Consider the following 18,296-nt stretch of genomic DNA (forward strand, 5'->3'; position numbering starts at 1 on the left):
TGGGCGAGATAAAGTTTGGCTTACAGTATCCAAGATTATTTGCTTTAACGCAGGGAAGAAAATTCAACATTTTTGTATACAATTATGATGTATTAAAGTCAAAAACTTGTGAACACACTTGCAGCATAGAATAATAAATGCTAGTTATTATTCTATGCTTGCAGCATCAATATGACCTCTCATATTTAATTGAGGGTGGCTGAATCCTGTACTGATGATTACTGAGTGAGTTGTAGGTGAATCAATATCAAGAATTGCTGGTTGAATCTTTGGCTCATAAAAAAATGTCTCTCATCAAAACATATAGATCGTGAATATTACTTAGGGCCCAAGAAGGCGAACCTCCAGTGACAAACTCCTACCGAGAAACAAGAATGAGCAAAAATTTATTCATTGAGGATTGTTGAGTTGAAGTGACAGGTATTTTGTAAATGCAATTAAAAGATTTAAGTTTCTATCTGAAGAATCCGATGATTCAACTCCTCAATTTTTAACCACTCATCAAACAGCATGATATAAATTCAAGTACTATGCAGTTTGAGAGTAAAGAACAAAAAATTGATTGATACTGTTCGGCTGTAAAAGAAACACGATGTGATAAATAGGGATACAACTTTTACATAGACTTTCCTCGTTTTAAATTTTAGACGATGGAACTATGAAAGTGACACGAAAATTAGAGAACCTGGATCGACTGAATAGCTTTGGATATGAATTTCTAGTACCGAACTGAGCTTGCTTCGAAAAATTAAATTATTTCATGAAATTTTAGGATTCTTACGTCGTCCTAGCAGTTCACTAGTGTTATCAGCATATCAGCCCTTATCTCTGTTATCAAAACTGTGTTTATAACCTCAAAAGCAGCTTCGCAACGGTTTGTGGTTAGTGCAGAAATTTGAAGGTTTTTCGGTGAAACTCGTTTGCCGCATCTCGGCAGGGAGGGTCGTCTTCCTAAAGCCCTTTCCACACGTTGCAAGTTTTGCTGCAAGTGAGCCGAAAGTGGGAGTCATCACTCATCGATGATCGTGAAATTTGCGGGCGGGACGCAAATTTCACGATCATCGATGAGTGATGACTCCCACTTTCGGCTCACTTGCAGCAAAACTTGCAACGTGTGGAAAGGGCTTAACGACAGGTGGAAGATTTTACTTTCGGGGATTCAACAGTTCCTTATGGACAATTATTAGGGAGCAACAGTCATCACCTCAATTTCGGCTGTTGACCTACCTACATGGTCGATGATGAGCTTCGGGTGACGTCATGAGCCAAACAAGTCTCGCAAACTTCGGCCATTTTCGACTTGTTTGCAAAACGAAACTGCCAACACGTTGTTTAACATCAACCATGTAGGTAAGTCAACAGTAGAATGCTGAAGTCCCGAAAGTAAAAGCTTCCACAATGGCCAAGATACTAGTGGAGGGTCTCTTGTCTCTGGTTTACATCCATATCCAGAGGTTAGGTTGATTTGTTTATGCAGAAATGTATCTGAGTGGAGAAAGTGAAAGTGGCGACTTTTAGGACTTGAGGAAGTGCAAGTGCATGAAGTATGAAAGTGAGAAAAAGAAAGTCAAACAGTTTTACTCCTCTTTAACCGTCTTCGTTAAATTTGTTTCTAGGTTTTTACTCTAAGATTACTTGGATATTTTGTTGCCGTTCCATCTTTACGATGGAGAACACAATGGATGCAGTATTTGATGCATCAATGTCTCTCGTCGGAGAATTCAGCAACTTCGATGGGAACACAGACGACAGAAATAAATTGATCTGGTCCTTCTTAGAAAAAATACACCGTGATAAAAATCTGGATAAAGTTTCAGATTTTCGAAATGGTATGTAGTCGGCGAATATGTTCCTCTATTGGCTTCCTTAGCGTATTATGCCTCAACTGTTTCTCTTTCATCTGTTAAGTATGACACTCAGAGAATTCGGTACACTTAAACATGAAAAGTGATGGTTATTTCAATCATAGTTTGATGTCTCGACTGCAGAACCACTCTTAGTCATTGCAATTTGTTAAAATTTCTGCAGATACTTTACTTTTTGATGAATAAGAAACCAACGTGCTTGTTTGACGTTACAAAATGACCACATACCTGATTGCACATTCTAAAAGTAAATCAGAAATATTTTTCAGGAAGCTACAATGTGGCTTAGCTAACCTAACATAAAATGAAGTACTTACCAACCAGTCTCTGCACCATTCACTGCATTTTACTTGAGTGTATTTATTTATAGTAAGAGTATGGACACTGATTCATCCATGATTGGTTCAGCAGTATTAGGCTTCATTAGAGCTGTTCGGTAGCTGGGAAATAATGAACGTTGCAGGCAGACGATTTAAAACTGTATTGTGGAAGTGAACTGTTTGGGACTGTTTGGAGACGGAATTACCGTATTCTAAACGGTCAGTGATTTTCAATCCAATGATTTCAGAAAAATGTTCTTCTTTAAATGGTCGATAAGTCTCACAATGGCATTAAAATCTAAAGTTCCTTTTGTTTCTTGCACCTAAATTGGATCCGAATGGTTGATTGGGGTGTCACTTTTTTAATTCTTTTTTTTCTCTTTCAGGCTTAGAATGGATGAACACAACACAGCCTTTATCTCTTCACAAGGACTTAAAAGGGAAAATAATTATTTTGGATTTTTTTACGTATTGTTGCATAAATTGTATGCATATTTTACCTGACCTCAAAGCTCTTGAGAATGCATTTCCAGTTGAGAGAGGGCTTGTTGTCGTAAGTATTTTAGTTTTGCACATTGCAACTACCTTAATACATGATTACTTAATTACCTATGAATTTTAAGTGTCATTTGGGTTATAAAAAAAAAAAAAAAAAATTAGGTGCTTAAGAAATAAATATTTTGCTGTTTTTTAGATGAAGGAACATAACTTTGAAGTCTCAACAATCTAATTTTCTAGGAAAATATAGATGAATAATTGTTGCCCAACATTTTTCATCTTTTTGTGTGTTATCCAAAGGAAACTCAGTGATATTTTCAATCGGACATGCACAACTGATTCCTTGTAGAAAAGCGATCTGTGATAGTAAATTTTGCAACTTTGATGCAGTTATGTTTTTTCATCTGGAAAATGAAGATTTGTTTCAAGAGTTCATCGTCTGCCCTAAGTACGGAAAAATAAGGGCTAAAGAGGTAAAAGAAATAAAGGAGAGAGAAAAAAGGTGAAAGCTTTGCTGCATAATATGCAAATGCAGCAATCAATGCCTCATATGGCAATTTCTACTGGTCTGATATTTTTTCATTTAAGAAGGGGTAGATTTTTGGCTGCTAAAACTTCATGAAATGCAAAATGAAGCCAGCTCCTCACTTATATTGTACGTATGAAACATGAGAGGGGAAAAACGAAAAAAAAAAAAAAATTGTGTAACAGCAACGTTTTCAAAATCTTTGCTAAGCTAAAAAATCACTATGTTTCAACAAATTTCAATCTCAGTAAAAATATTAACTACCCAATCACTGGCAGGTCTCGCTTAAAAACTTCTCTTGGATATAATTCTGATTCACTCAAACGATCAGTCTCTCACTCATATTAACAATGGCAATTTAATTTGCCATTTGCCTTCATTATTTGGAATTTATTTTAGCTTTAATTTTTGGTAGCACATTGATCAACCCATATTCCAGTGGCCTTTCGAGGGCGTTATTTTAAACTAAATTTTATTAATACTTTACAAATTGGAAATGAGCTGATCGTACCTTTATCCCAATGATAGGAAGGCCTGTTCTTAAGTAATGTACTAAAAGTAATGATTCATAACATTTTTATTCTCATACTTTATGTATAGAAACTGCCCGAACGATGGGCAAATTATGTTCACCAAAAGTATAACGTATAAAATGAAAAGAAAAGAAAAAAAAGTAGGAGCAATAGAGCAGAGAGAGCAATGCACAATGAAATGGGAGCATAAATGATATAAAAAAAATAGTGTATTTCCTTCGGAAAATACACTAACATCTGAAAAATACAAAATATTTATGCTGAAGATATCTACTGTACATTTTCTGTTTCATTTTCTTTAAAGTAATGTCATATCCATTTTTATTTAGTCATCCTCTCCCTTTAAACGGAAATTTTCTTCGGGCAGTTCTAACAAGTTCCAGGTTAATTTAAGTAAATTTGAACGAAAAAATTTGACTTGCTAATCTGATATTGCACTTGTGATTTATAAATTTGTTGGTGCACTCAACAGATTGGTGTTCACAGTGCAAAGTTTGCAAATGAGCGCAATACTCAGAACATTGTCGATGCTGTCCAGAGGTATGAAATATCCCATCCAGTGGTGAATGACAACGGGGAACAAATGTGGCATCAGCTATGTGTTAACTGCTGGCCAACTCTCATCGTCATCGGTTTGTGCCTTGTTAATTTATTTTATTTTGATGATAAAAAAAGAGAAAGTAGAAGTAGAATAAGAGGGACGGCCATGGTGGATAATCACCATGCAAACTTTGGGTGGCAATGGCACCCCATCAAACGCAGCAAACGAATTTCCGTATTACCTTGGCTCTGTTTGGGACCTTCAATATGTCCCATGGGCAAGATAATAAAAAAGCACATTTTGTACACGATAATTCCTTTGTAATTCTATTTCAATGCTGATGTGTCCTAGTGTCTCTGGTTTTTTCCCTCCTTTTTTCCATGCAAGCAAGTGCTGTCAAACAGTTTTTTAAATGTCAGAAAAATTCTATTCAATCGAGAATATTTTTGCAAACTGAGTGCAACAAATTAAGTATTTTCAGCGTTACTCCCTTACAAATAGTTTTCCTCTCCAGTGATACTGACGAAGCGTTTATTTGTACGTTTATTTTGTGTTATTTAGCTCCAGATCTTCGTCCATTACTTGTGCTGCAGGGAGAGGGGCATCGGTCTCTTCTGTTTGCCTTGATCGAGAAAGCTGTTGAGTTCTATAGTAAAGAGGGTATTCTATCAAATCATAGACTTACTCAAATTCAAATCACCAAATCATTCAATGCTTCCAAGTTGTCTTACCCTGGAAAAATTGCCACTCACGAAAACAGTGTCACTTTCTCCGACTCTGGTAATCATCGAATCATCCTCATCCAGAAATTTGGTTCAGCAGAAGAAAAAATCGTAAGTGATTAACTTCATGGTTTTTTCCTGTTTTTAGTGTAGGTATTTTCCGAAAGAAAAATACACTATTTTTATTTTTAAAATTCAAGTCACTTGTCATATATTTACTTTAGACGCATGTTACTGTCACTTAGTATCAATAGATAAGAAGCAAAACCATGTATCTCTGCTTGCAATGTTGCAGACTTTGTGGCATACTTTATTTTTCCTGCAGAAAACTAGTCAACATAATTTATTGAAAACTCCAGTGATTTTTCTACTCGGTCAAGAGAATGCTCTGTATAAATTCCAAGCTCCAAAGTTTGCTTGTTTCTCTTTTGAAAAAGTAAAAGAGGAACATACATTTTGAATCACCACAATGGAAGTATGTTAATCGCATTTTAGCCATCATTTTAAGAAACAACTACGTGCAATAATTTATCATCCCAAGAACGAATCTAAAATAGCAGTGAGTTTAGATTTTTTCTAATGTATACCTACATTAGATTGTACTGATTTCTCAGTATTAGGCAGCTTTCAGCAATCTAAAGGTTAATATCATTTACATACTTTAAAAATTTAAAATTACAAATCTTGGAAATGCAGGTCTAATTTTGTTTAAATTTCATTTTAACTTAAAATGGAACAAGTAATGAGCTCAGATTTCAATGATCTCATTTTATTTTATTTTAAGAAGCAAAAACGCCCTATCTTATTTCATCAGTACCTACTGTTTTGCTAAGGATGTATAAACATTCAGAAATTGCCAGATTTCTTGCGATAGAATATTTATTTTTAAGAAATTTTAGAAGGATCTTACCTTGAAATTTTCAGATGGTTAAGATTAAAGTGCAAATAAAATTGGAAAGAATGTACACAAATTTCCCTGAAAATACTTATTTAATCAAGGGAAATCTGGCAATGCCTGAAGGCTTACATTGCAGACTCTACCTTGACAGAGTAGTTAAATTGCAGACTGAACTAATCTCACCAGTGTTAGCAAAGGCAAATCTAGCTAAACATGGTAGTCTTCATTCATAAAGGTATATTTTCTCTTTGTAAATTTCTAATCATCCTTACTTTTGAGGACTATCTTTCAACTGTATTTTTTCTAAAACTTTCACCTGTTTCCAGTTTTTTTTTAGTATACAATAATTATTTTTTATCAAAATTCTCTCCTAGCTCACAATCGGTGGCATTGTCAGTGGCTTCAAGGACGGATCCTTCTCAGATGCAAGATTTCACTCTCCACAGGGTGTAGCTTTTTTGGATGATAATACTGTAATTGTTGCTGACACTGAAAATCATGCACTCAGAAAGGTTAGTTTCCGTACAGCACAAGTACAAATTGCCTGGAAAAATAAGCAAGTAATGGAATACAATCTAGTAACAGTTACTATGAGTTCGCCACCGAGAAATTTGGGAAATTTTGTTATTAGATGCCTCTACTGCAATGCAATGTTTGAATATTCTAATTAGGACCCCAAATCAGTTCATGGATTTCTATTGCTTCTTAACTTCATAATTTTCAACTGATTCCCAAAATGGGATGAGCAAAGAAAATTATCAAAGTCATCATCTTTTTAGTCCTAGAAAGATGTATAGCTATAATAGATAAGCTGCTATGATCGATATATTGCTATGACTGATAGGCTGTTGTGCCAGTCCTGCCCTCTGCAGTATGTAATATATATTAAATGTTTAATGATTTTACCCTCTTTATGTTTTCTACCTTTTTTAGATTGATCTGAAATGCAACAAAGTTGAGACTCTCTCAGGCACTGGTGCTCAGGGATTTAACAGAATAGGCGGTAAAAAGGGCACCAACCAAATCCTCTCTTCCCCGTGGGACGTTTGTATAAATTCAGAAAAAACAATTGTTTTCATCGCGATGGCAGGTTTACATCAAATTTGGGCGTACTTTCTAGCAGATACGTCATTGTGGGGCAGGTAATTTTGGATTTATTGATTTAGTCTCATTTTACCAGTGTTTGCTCCCACAGCACCCTTCATGTACAGATGTGAGGAACAAATATTTGGACGTATTTCTATCAAACGGAACTAAGCGCCATAGGAGGAGGAAGGGAGAGGGGGGCTTGGATTGGCGGGTGTTGCAGTACGCGATGCTCGTTCCGTCCTATTCTTGCAATGCTTTTCCATGGCGCTTAGTTCCGTTTGACAGAACGTGCTATCCGGGATGCTAAAATCCTCAAAAGGAACTTAATTTGGCGCTTAGTTCCGTTTAACATAAATACGTCCATTTGTTTGTCTCGTGAATGATTTATGTCCTATTTTGATACCTGTTAATTTAGCTCTGTTTGCTGCTGATAAAAGCAAATGATATAGAGGTTAAACTGTCCTGATCTACCAGGGGTGCAAAAACTTCTTGACTTCACGATCAGGTGGTTGTAGTCAGTTGTGCACGGAAATGAGGAGGTTCATGAAATGAGTTTCAAAATTGGGATTAAAAGGAGCCTAATTTTCTTTGTGTACAGTAGGATGGAGTTTTTTTGCCAACGTGCATTGAGAATTCAGAATTAAACTGAAAATCTCAATACAGAGGGAAAAAGCTCTTATGAGCACAGTTTTCCTTCAAAGAGATATGCTGTTTGGTGCAACACTAGTTACGTCCATTCAGGAAGGCAACTTCAGATACGTTTCGGCTTTGTCGGACCAATCCTCAGTGCAGTGCAGCCTTCTGAATTTTCTGCTACCAAGCTTGACAGTTCGTGAAACCAGCCTGAGACTTGGGCAAGCGGACGCTGGCAGCAAGTAGACTTGCGCCATTAGTGAGCCAATATCCAAACTTTGTATAATTGATTACGTCGCTGTTTAAGGTAAAGATTTTCACATTCAGAGCTATTTAATTTTTAGAATGTTACTTTTTATTATCACAAATTAAGTGTTTATTTTTTATTTTGCAGGTCATACAGTCAAGGAGTCTGTGCTGCAGTTGCTGGAAACGGGAAAGAAGAAAATCGCAACAACCTCTATCCAATGTCAAGTGCTTTTGCTCAGCCATCCGGCATATGTATCTCGGATGAAACAAATGCCATGTTTATTGCAGACAGTGAAAGTTCATCCATTCGAGCTATCGAACTTGGAAGTGGCAAAGTGAAGGCAGTGGTTGGAGGTGCCAGAGATCCGCATGTATGTGTCATTTACCATCCATTGTCTTATTTTTCAATGATGTAAAAGATCAAAATGTTCATTAAAACGACACATGATCTAAAGAGATGTGTGAAGTAATACGTCTATGAATCACTAACAGTAAGTCAGTTTTGCTGGTAATATAAGCATGATTAATTGAATAGTCTTCGAGATCTGTCCAAATGCCAAGTTTCTATTTTTTAATTAAGACATTATCATCCATGAATCATGCCTCTGTTTTTTCTCCTTGTCTTTATCAACTAGTAACGTTTTTGTTGGTATAAAAAAATCCGAGGTAGAAGAAATCAGGATTTGCATCTTTGCAGTAAAAGGTGGGTAAGGTAAATCACAGTGCTTACGAAGGTACATCACAGTTGTTATCGTTTGTGAAGTTTTCAAGTCAAAGCATAGCTTGGGATTCCATGATTTTTGCTATTAAAACTGGTTTCCATTTTGGAAAAAAAAAAAATTAACACTTTCTTTAAGTGTGGCGCAAAAAATAACAAGTAACTCGAGCATTTCATTCAGTCATATTACATAATACATAGAACACTAGAATTCAGTCATATATTAACAAATGTTATAATACACTTTTGTTTTTTCAGAATTTATTTGCTTTCGGTGATACCGATGGAGTTGGCACAACAGCACAGTTACAACATCCTCTGGGAGTGGCATGGAATCAAAATAATCAAAAGTTATATGTAGCAGATACGTACAACCACAAAATTAAGGAAATAAATGTCAAAGAAAATAGTGCTCGGACCTTAAAAGTTGATCAAACGGTGGGTTATTACTTTTATCCTTGATTTCATATTGTTGTCAAAATCCTGAGTATGTAGTGATGTGCATTAAAAGTTAACGCCAAATATGGATCTTTTGCTCATACGAGATGCAGCCAACTAAGTAGATATTGTGTGAGGAAAATTGCACAAAAATTACATTTAGCACGATAGCAATCTCTAGAATGCACTTTGAAATGCTCGATTCATGTATTCAATATCTTGCATTTTTAAACTTACATTTCTCTTTTTTGGGAATTTTCCTCTTGGTAGCCGGCAATCAGGTTTGTCCAAAAGTAGGTGTCAGAAAACCAAACGTAACTAAACAAACAATCTTGTAAATTGTCATATATAGTTCTCCACAATTAGAGTGGAAGAGGACTCACCGACAGCGACAAGCCATCAACCGTAATATTTCTTTCCTGGAGCAATCAACAGTAAGAAACACCAAAGACAAAAGCAGTTACCATAACTGGCCTGGCAGTGAGCGTTTCTAGCTTCTAACCAAGGCATCAAAATTAGTAAATATACCGAAAGTCTACAAGTTTATTCTGATTCAACTTTAATGCATGTATGTCATCTCAACAATGAGACGCCTCAACTAAATTTGTTCATGACAATTTTTCAATATGTTACAGCTGAAAGAGCCCACTGGATTGTGTTTTTTCGGGCAGAAAATGCTCATTGCAGATACAAACAATCATCGAATTCTGAAATATGACCCTGAGTCTGGGAAAACAGAGATTGTAAGTTATTTTTTTGCAAGGCTGAAATTCTTCCGATCATCTTCTAATGTACAAATGGGATGAGCCAAGTTTTGCTTTAATTTATGATCAGACAATTTCTTTTTCTTTTTTTTTTTACATTCTTTCAAATATTAATTGTTGGCAGTTGCTGTTGATTTTTTCTGGAACTTCTTTCATGCGTTTTGCAGAGAGCTGAATGGCAACTCCTAAATAAGTGGTATGAAAATATTCAATGATAAATTCTATGATCTTTTAGTGACAGAAATAGGAAAGAAAAAAAAAGAATTAAAAGAGCTGAACACCCTGTACAGCAAGAAGCAAGTGCTTGCGTGATAAAAACTGCAATATGGTTGCCCTTCAGTCTTTTATTAATTTTAATTAATAGTTTTTTGCCGTTGAAAATGATCCTGTGATGACGCGAAATACCCTAATTTTTAAGTTTTTTATTCTTTTAGCCTTGGTTTACTTATTTTTTTAATTTGTCGTTTTGTCTCATACTAAGAAGTATGGATAATGGCAAAAACTTTTTTCATCAGAACCAGTTTGAAAATAATCAGTATACACGCTTTTAAAGGCTAACATATGTACCACATTTTAATTTTCAAAATTTAAAAATCTTCAAAATTGACAGGCAAATCTGGAGTGCTCATATATTCTGTGCTCCACATTTCTCATCTCGATGAATTTTCCCTTTTGAATTTTTTGTCATGAAAATATAAAATAAAGTAATGTACAGCTTCCCTCAGTTTTTTTTGTTGCAAATTTCTATCCACTTGCAACTTAAAAAGCTTCGAAGAACGTAGTACATAGGGAAAAACTTGTGCTTTTTTAAGAAGAAAGACAATATTTTGCTTTTAATTATCTTCTCATAATGTCTCCGATCATCTTATGTTTTTTACAATCGAGTTTTAATGTTGATTCCAGGTTAATATCAAACTGGAGGCCTGCAAGCCCAGCGCCAAGTGTAAAAACATCGCGAAGCTAGATAAAATCTCGATAAGTCCCAAAGGCGGCTCTCTCAAAATGAACTTATCCGTGATTTTACCTAACGGCTGTTCAATTACAAAAGGAGCTCCATCTAAATGGCTTCTATCTCCCCCCGGTAAGTTTTCTTCGTTATATTTTAGTAAATTTTCATTTGTAAACTGACAAATGAATCGCTCTCTATAGTTTTAAAGGTGAAGAAACTGGAAGAGCCCTGTATCTCAATTGCCGTGTCACAAAATTTTCCCCAGGCGAGGATGGGCGCGCAGGGTGGCAAACAAGAAGACATGAATCCATTGTTCACTTCTGGTGGATTGCATCTATTCCAGACACAGCTGAATGACAGTTTTAAAATGTTCCTTTTTTTCTTGAGTGTACATGAAAGAGTACTTCTACCCTTATATTTGATGATCATTGTGCTTTCGGAGTCTTCTGACAAACATGGGGCCTCTCGACTAATCAGAAACTAGAATGCCGTCATGCAATGTTGGAATTAACCAATCAGTCTGGCTTATAACCTATATGAAATTAGAATATTGTGTTGTGATTATGGAGGCTTATAGACAAGCGTAAAATTTCTGCGAGAAGATAAGATTCAAATTTTCGACTTACTGACAACCTCGGTTACAACAAAGTAAAATTGCCTCTGAGCGACAGTGCTCCCACGAAATTTAGTTTTTGTGTTGGCAGCAATAAAAACCACATCCAAAATTTTCCTCGGGAAATGGGTCGAGTAATAGATAGATGCAAACATTGACCACAAGCCACCAAACCGCAGGCTTCAGTTCTTGTCTTCATGGGAATGTTTTCCTTTGTTGGTTGGCAGTCCTGTCAAATCAGGTTCGAAAGTGAACCAACAGAAATTTCCCCAAGGTTTTTCCTTTCAATCTCATTCTCCTCCTCGTTTGATTGTTTCAGATACATGGAAAACCATCAAAGCTGGGTCTGAAGAATTTCAACTGACGGATCAATTTGAGTTCCAGGTGCCAGAACAGACCACGGAGATCAAAAGCTCGAACTTAACTGCCCAAGTGCCTTTGATTGCTTTGAAATGCTTTGTCTATTATTGTACTCCAACATCAACTTGTTCGCAGCATGAATTTTCTATTCTGCTGGAAATATCCTATGAGGAAGAAGCAAGTTCAAACGCCTCATATGATTTCAGTCACAGTATTATTTCGTAACGTCACTTCAGTCAATCCAACGATTATTAAAATATAATGGCTAGGGCTTTATAAGTTGCAATTTTTTGATAGATATGTTTTGCTTTGAGAGTACTCTCAAAAGTGATGAGCTTTTAGAACTAGATGAGTATGGAGGGCTGAAAAATAATACTCCCTACCTAATTGATCATTTCGGCTAGGATGAGTTGGTGACTTAGCCACGTTCCAAAGTATAAAATATCCCGGCTAATGTTTTTAGTTTTTTCCAATTTTGCATGAGGGCGCTGTAATGTATACAAAACACAATACCTGGAGTCTGACACACTGAATAAAAAAATAAAAATTGCAAATCCAACCTCAAAATTACAAAAGTGGTGAAGTTTTTCTTCGTCTTGTAAAATCGTCAGTTTTCAGATAGGCGGTACTGTTCCTTAGCCATTGAAATTATTTTTGCGCTCTGCAGGATGTCCATTGCTTAAATTGCACGGGCTGGATCAACAAGATTTTGCAACTTAAGAAAGGGTCATATTCATAGTCAGGTGGTGAAGTTTTTCTTCGTCCTGTAAAATTGTCAGTTTTCAGATAGGCGGTAGCCATTGAAATTATTTTTGCGCTATGCAGGATGTCCATTGCTTAAATCGCACGGGCTGGATCAACAAGATTTTGCAACTTAAGAAAGGGTCATATTCATAGTCAGGTGGTGAAGTTTTTCTTCGTCCTGTAAAATTGTCAGTTTTCAGATAGGCGGTAGCCATTGAAATTATTTTTGCGCTATGCAGGATGTCCATTGCTTAAATCGCACGGGCTGGATCAACAAGATTTTGCAACTTAAGAAAGGGTCATATTCATAGTCGTTCCATAAACATTAAGGCCTTTACAAGTCGTAGGGATTGCATCGGTTAAGGATGCTGTAATGTTTGAGAGACGACTATGAATGTGATCCTAACCCTTCGTATTTTGAGTTTTAAGGTAAAGAGCGCAAGGCATGCAAGTTGACGACACAACAATCGGTCAAGGAATTCCAACCTAGTTCCTTTGATGGATCGTCGCACATTGTCACAAACTTGCACGCCTTGAGTGCTGTACCTGTAGCTCACCAAGATTTCATTAAAGTGAAAAAAGTTCCTAATAAACAATCGATGCAACCTCCTGAGTGACACTGTTAGTTTTTACGATATTCTGCATTTCTTTTAAGTACCTATTCAATCAAGGCATGCCTTCCTCTCAAGTGAAAGCTTCTGTATGTACTTAATCATTTACTAATACTTAAAATGGTTGTAAACCTCTTGAAGGGAATGTGCAAAGTATGAAAAAAACCAAATGTTCAATAATAGTAGTTTTTATAAGTTATTTTTTTATATTTTATTGATTGATATTGTTAAATTATTACAATTTATACTTTGAACTGATGATGGAAACATGAGTTAACAAGAACTTACAAAGAAAACACAAATATATTTTCATTGAATTAACAATTTTCTCTTTTCCAGTTCATTTTTTTTTTTAGAAATTACACAAATGTTTTGAAAGCTAACCTATTTCAATTTGGGCTAGCTTTTACGGGGAATGGGCTTGAGTTTATTCTTGTATCTTAGATCACACATTAAAGATCATTGAAAAATCAAAATTTGCAGGTACATTTCTGAGGCGAATGTGTAAAGAAAAAAAGTGTAACACCTAAAAAAAGCTTAATTTTTGATCAGTAAAGAGTTAAATGCGTACAATTGTTGATCAATCAGCCAATATTTCAAGTGCACAGATTGTAAAAACCGGAGTAGAAATCATGATTTTTTAGAGTAGCGAGCGGTTCAAATAATTTTTTCTGAAGTCAGATACCATAAACTCAAGGTTCACTCAGACTATTTATCCAACTGATAAGATAGAAATATCGAATGCTACTTTTACTGGCTCCTAATCTCAAGACAAATCACCTTACACTTGCTTGATACAGCCATTTCCAAGCAAAAAATTCATACGACTGTGAGACTGTAAAAATATGTATATCGGTTGCCATGTTCATTTTTTTTAAAAAAAAAAAAAAAAAAAAACAGAACCAACATCACTGCTTGAAATTTTTACACAATATTCTTTAGATAGATTAGAAAAATCACTGAAGTTTTGAGAAAATGGCGTTTAATAGTTTTCTTTGTAGAAAGTTAGGTATGGCAGGAGCTGCAACGCCACGAACCGAGAAACGCATTTCTGCAGTTTCACCATTGATATGGCAGTTCTTAAATGAAACACTTACAAAATAAACATTTAAAAATCAGCAAAGCTAACAGACAGCCTCGCTCTGAAATTTTTAGGAAGAAATTTCAGCTTCAGAAAACCACTTTCATAATAAAATTTTAGATTGAATCTTGATGTTTCTGGGAGAAATGATAAAAATGTTGAGAAAATATCAATATATCAAATTTTTGTGTACGGTGTGTATTTCTAATATCTGCTTAAGGAATATCTAATTCCAGTGCTTGATGAGAAACTAGGTTTTTTCTCAAACACATATAAAATTCTACACAGTAGATTACATTAAATAGTAACAATATTTACACAAATATACAATACTCAACATCAATATTTCCATAAAAAGTATACATTTTAATTTGATGTTGGCTAACAATAAAATTTCTTAATACTTGAAATGAAGAGATTCTTAAAATGGTGGACACGGCAAGGAGTTAAGTCCAGATATAATACGGAGTATTTTAAAGGGCAATTCATTGATGCCTCATCATAAATTGGCATTGTTTTTTGGAAGGGAATCACGTAAAATCATCTGTTGCCAAGTTTCATTAGACTATTTTTTAACAAGCAAATAGTTGAACCAGTTCAGGTGAAAAATTTCAGGTAACTGGCTCTATGGCATAAAGGAAATACTCTGAAATTTTCAAAAGAATCAGTAGGACTATTTTCTTGTAAAAAATAAATTCTTTAATGAAAGTTGACAACAACCAATGAACTTGGTTTCCTTCCGAAAAAGTCTGCTTAAATGATGTTAACTGAGGACACGAGAATGTCTGATCGATACAATTTCACAGCAAGTCATGGCAAAACTCCAAAATTTTTGAATGCAATATAGATAAGAAAAGCATATCTGCTGTAAAATAACACAGCTAAACACTGGGAGATGCCCCAAGCACATTAAAGTAAACAATACATCTTTGGAGAATGAGGATAACTTGGCAATCAGTAAATAATGGTAAAATAATCACATGCCTAAAAAATTTCATGCAGAATAGTATTGAATATAATTCGGGTTGTTTCTCTTGGTCGATTGGCTTTGATTTGCGTAAATACTTTTCATCAATTACTCCAAGGAGTTCAACATTAGAAGTTGTTTCAAAACTTTAGTTTGGCTTGTTTCTCTGATCTCTCCCGCTAAAAACATTTCGTCGACTACTGTGTAAACCTGAGAACAAGAGAAAACTAAAATGAAACCACGCAAAGAATAGCAAAGATTATGAGCATAAAACAAATTCTCCCAACAGCTGAGACACTTGGATCAGGGTTGCCACAGATTTTAGAGAATGAAATTCCCTGACACATTTATTAAAATTCACAGACAATTGAAAATATGCTAGTTGGTTGAAAAGTCATAACTTGAAGTAGTTTTCAGGCAAAATTTCGTTCGAAATGTCAAACCTATTGTAAAAAGTAAATAAAGGGACTTAGAAATTTTTCCTGACACTCGTCATTTTCCCTAACTTTTGAAAATTCTCGGACATTTCCCAGTTTTCCTTGATTAGGGAAACCATGTGAAGAGCTGCAAGATTTCCCTCCCTTATCCGCAAAGGCGATCATTCCCTTAATGATTATTCTCCTTACTTCTCCACTCATAATCTATAGTATGATGGATGGTTATTTAATTGGCAGATGGCTTGAAAGTTTATTCAAAGCCATTTCTAAATTTTGCTACACTGGTATTGGTAATCAGTAAGAAATGGGTGATCCGTACTGCCTGCGGCTAGGCCCATGGAGACTGCTTTGCCTGTCTACCTGAGCTCACTACAACTTCTACATATAAAGGATTGCATTGAAACAACTAAAAAAATTTAAAAAAAAAAAAAAAAAAAAAAAAAAAAATTGCACTTACTCGATAAAAGTTGAAAACTAGATCCAATTCACAGACGTTGTGGAAATACTCGTTCAGGACCTCCACAAAGTTGTGTATGGCCTCCAGATAGCATAAGTTATTGTCGTTCACATCTACACAAATGCAAAAGTAGAGACCGGCATACCGCCTGTAGACAATCTTAAAATTTCGGAACTGCAAAAAAGAAAGAGAGAAAAATTAGGACTTTGTTTGATTTGAGAACAAGAAAATAGAGGACAATTTATAAAAATATTAGAAAATCAATCCTTTTCAAGACTCATTGCTCGCATTTTAATTACCTACCTGGTTGTGAGGGAAAGATACATTACGTTTTAAACCACAATTTTTACAGCTTAAGATTTTCAGATCAAAATGCAAATTTACAATCCTCCAAGGCAGAAAAATAAACCTAACAGTTTGCACCCTATTTTGAGAGACATGGAAGAGGGCTAGCTATTCAAAATCAAGTTTCTTTTTCACACATTACAGAAATTTCTGCAACTGCAGTGCATTCAATAGAAAAATATGTTAAGTTATGAGTAGGTCATTTTTTCTAAGATTTTCTGACCAAAACCTACGCGATAAATGTTTATAAGTAGGTGGGATTTACCCAATTCACTTCACCAAAGCTCTTCGAAAACTCAATTTTATTATCTGGGTGTTAAAAATACGACATTCTTGGCAGTAGAGTAAACTTAAATTGTAAAAGTCTTTAAATGACTGGTACTCGTTTGAGGAACCAAACAGGCAAACCAGTACCGGTTACTCTTTATCTCGCATGTGACCTTTACATTTTCAGTTTACAAAAATGCTACATAATTCTAACACCTTGAAAATGGAACTGGGTATTCGAGAGGCCTCAGCGACTTGAATGAAGGTAGATCCTGCACTTAAACATTTACTTAGTGACGCCTGAATAAAAAATATTATTACAATTAACATATTCAAGCCAGAGTAGAGATATTTCGCCACTCTTTTCTTTCCTTTCAAAGAGAAATTTTTCACGATGAGATGGATCTCATTCTGAGTCACATCTTATTCAGTTGTACTCACTTCAACAAAGTTGGTGTGTTTGGCATCTCGAACGGTTACCACAGCATGGACTTCCTCGATCAGTTTTTGTTTTTCATCATCATCAAAGTTCATGTACCATTTGGCCAGCCTTGTTTTCCCTGCTCTGTTTTGGATCAGAATGAAGCGAATCTGTGGAGAAGAAAATGTTCATGAAGAAAATGTTTATAAGTTCAAGGAAATGGCCTGAAGGAACTGATTCATTGACAGTTCGCTGGTGAGAATAATTCTCTGACCGTTTCTCAGAGAGAAATGAGAGAGTAATCCTGAGCTATATTTTCAAGTATTCTATTTTCTAACTTACCGTAGCTGAGGAACATTTCCTGCTCGGGAACTGCAACAAAACTGAAACGCTAGGGAGATTCTAACCTTTACGTAAGTGCGTATGCTTACATTTAATCTTTTCATAATCTATTCAATCAAATTTGCCTGGATATCATTGTTAGACATACTTGGTTCCAATATTTGACAATAAATGTGAGAAAAATTTTGACCTCTGGAAATTGGTGAGATAATATGTTTGATAGTTTTACTGTTCATGATTAGCTTGCGGTACATTCCTGATCTCTTCTCTCAATATGCACAGTTCAAGTCCAACAGTGATTCATCACGAAGCATTAGTACATTTAGGTAAATACCTGGGGGTACTTTCAGTGCTGTGCTAAAAGTCAAGGAGCGTAAAGTGTCTGTAATCTATGAATAGAAGCAATTTCTCGCCCGAGGAGCCACTTGGCACTTGCCAATAGTCCGTCTCAAATCTGATAAAACAAGAGATGAATTCCGCTTTCGAACTTAGTGTGATAGAATCGTGAACTGCTGAGCTGAAGATCAGGCAAATTTATGGGATAAAAAAGGTGAATTACCTACAGTCAGTTACGATATTAAATTTTAGGAGGTGGGACGTGTTTACACACTTACCATGATTGAAGTCTTTGTTTGAGAGAGTACGTGTATTTCCGCCCACCGAGGGTACGCAAATGACCGATTAGAAATACTCGAGATCACTTCAAGCGAAAAATTGCATTTTAATCCTTGCTGTGGATTGAAAAAATACAAAGAAGGAGAGAAGAACGTGGTGAAAAAAAGTATTTTCCAAGAGCTTCGATTTTTATCAGTCCGAATTCAACATTTCTTGTTTGTGTTATCAATTCCGGTGATAAGAGGAACCGGCATGGTTCGCGTTAAACAAGGAACAAATGAAATTTGCACTAA

The 18,296-nt window shown here is 35.5% G+C and overlaps 2 protein-coding genes across 2 annotated transcripts; one reads left to right on the top strand and one right to left on the bottom strand.

Moving 5' to 3' along the window:
• Positions 1-1,433: 1,433 nt before the first annotated feature.
• On the top strand, positions 1,434-13,973 carry LOC109032404 (NHL repeat-containing protein 2). The gene is made up of 11 exons (XM_019044518.2): positions 1,434-1,829; positions 2,572-2,738; positions 4,215-4,374; positions 4,845-5,116; positions 6,278-6,415; positions 6,837-7,045; positions 8,020-8,245; positions 8,851-9,030; positions 9,666-9,773; positions 10,698-10,875; positions 11,676-13,973. The coding sequence occupies exons 1-11, from the start codon at positions 1,667-1,669 to the stop codon at positions 11,939-11,941; spliced, it is 2,067 nt and encodes a 688-aa protein (XP_018900063.2). The 5' UTR covers positions 1,434-1,666; the 3' UTR covers positions 11,942-13,973.
• Positions 13,959-18,204, bottom strand: AP-2sigma (adaptor protein complex 2, sigma subunit). The gene is made up of 4 exons (XM_019044520.2): positions 18,003-18,204; positions 17,067-17,216; positions 16,014-16,187; positions 13,959-15,329 (listed from the first exon to the last, which is right to left on the bottom strand). The coding sequence occupies exons 1-4, from the start codon at positions 18,003-18,005 to the stop codon at positions 15,228-15,230; spliced, it is 429 nt and encodes a 142-aa protein (XP_018900065.1). The 5' UTR covers positions 18,006-18,204; the 3' UTR covers positions 13,959-15,227.
• Positions 18,205-18,296: the final 92 nt, after the last annotated feature.

The sequence above is a fragment of the Bemisia tabaci genome, chromosome 10 (assembly GCF_918797505.1).
Source record: "Bemisia tabaci chromosome 10, PGI_BMITA_v3".
Taxonomy (NCBI): domain Eukaryota; kingdom Metazoa; phylum Arthropoda; class Insecta; order Hemiptera; family Aleyrodidae; genus Bemisia; species Bemisia tabaci.

Bases quoted from the DNA above. Each gene is read 5' to 3' on its own strand.
- AP-2sigma (XM_019044520.2), bottom strand. The intron at 16,188-17,066 runs GTGAGTACAACT...TCTTTTTTGCAG, and splicing joins AACACACCAACTTTGTTGAA to TTCCGAAATTTTAAGATTGT. The intron at 15,330-16,013 runs GTAAGTGCAATT...TCTTGTTCTCAG, and splicing joins TAGTTTTCAACTTTTATCGA to GTTTACACAGTAGTCGACGA.
- LOC109032404 (XM_019044518.2), top strand. From the start codon at position 1,667: ATGGAGAACACAATGGATGCAGTATTTGATGCATCAATGTCTCTCGTC. The intron at 2,739-4,214 runs GTAAGTATTTTA...TGCACTCAACAG, and splicing joins TTGAGAGAGGGCTTGTTGTC to ATTGGTGTTCACAGTGCAAA. The intron at 8,246-8,850 runs GTATGTGTCATT...TTGTTTTTTCAG, and splicing joins GAGGTGCCAGAGATCCGCAT to AATTTATTTGCTTTCGGTGA.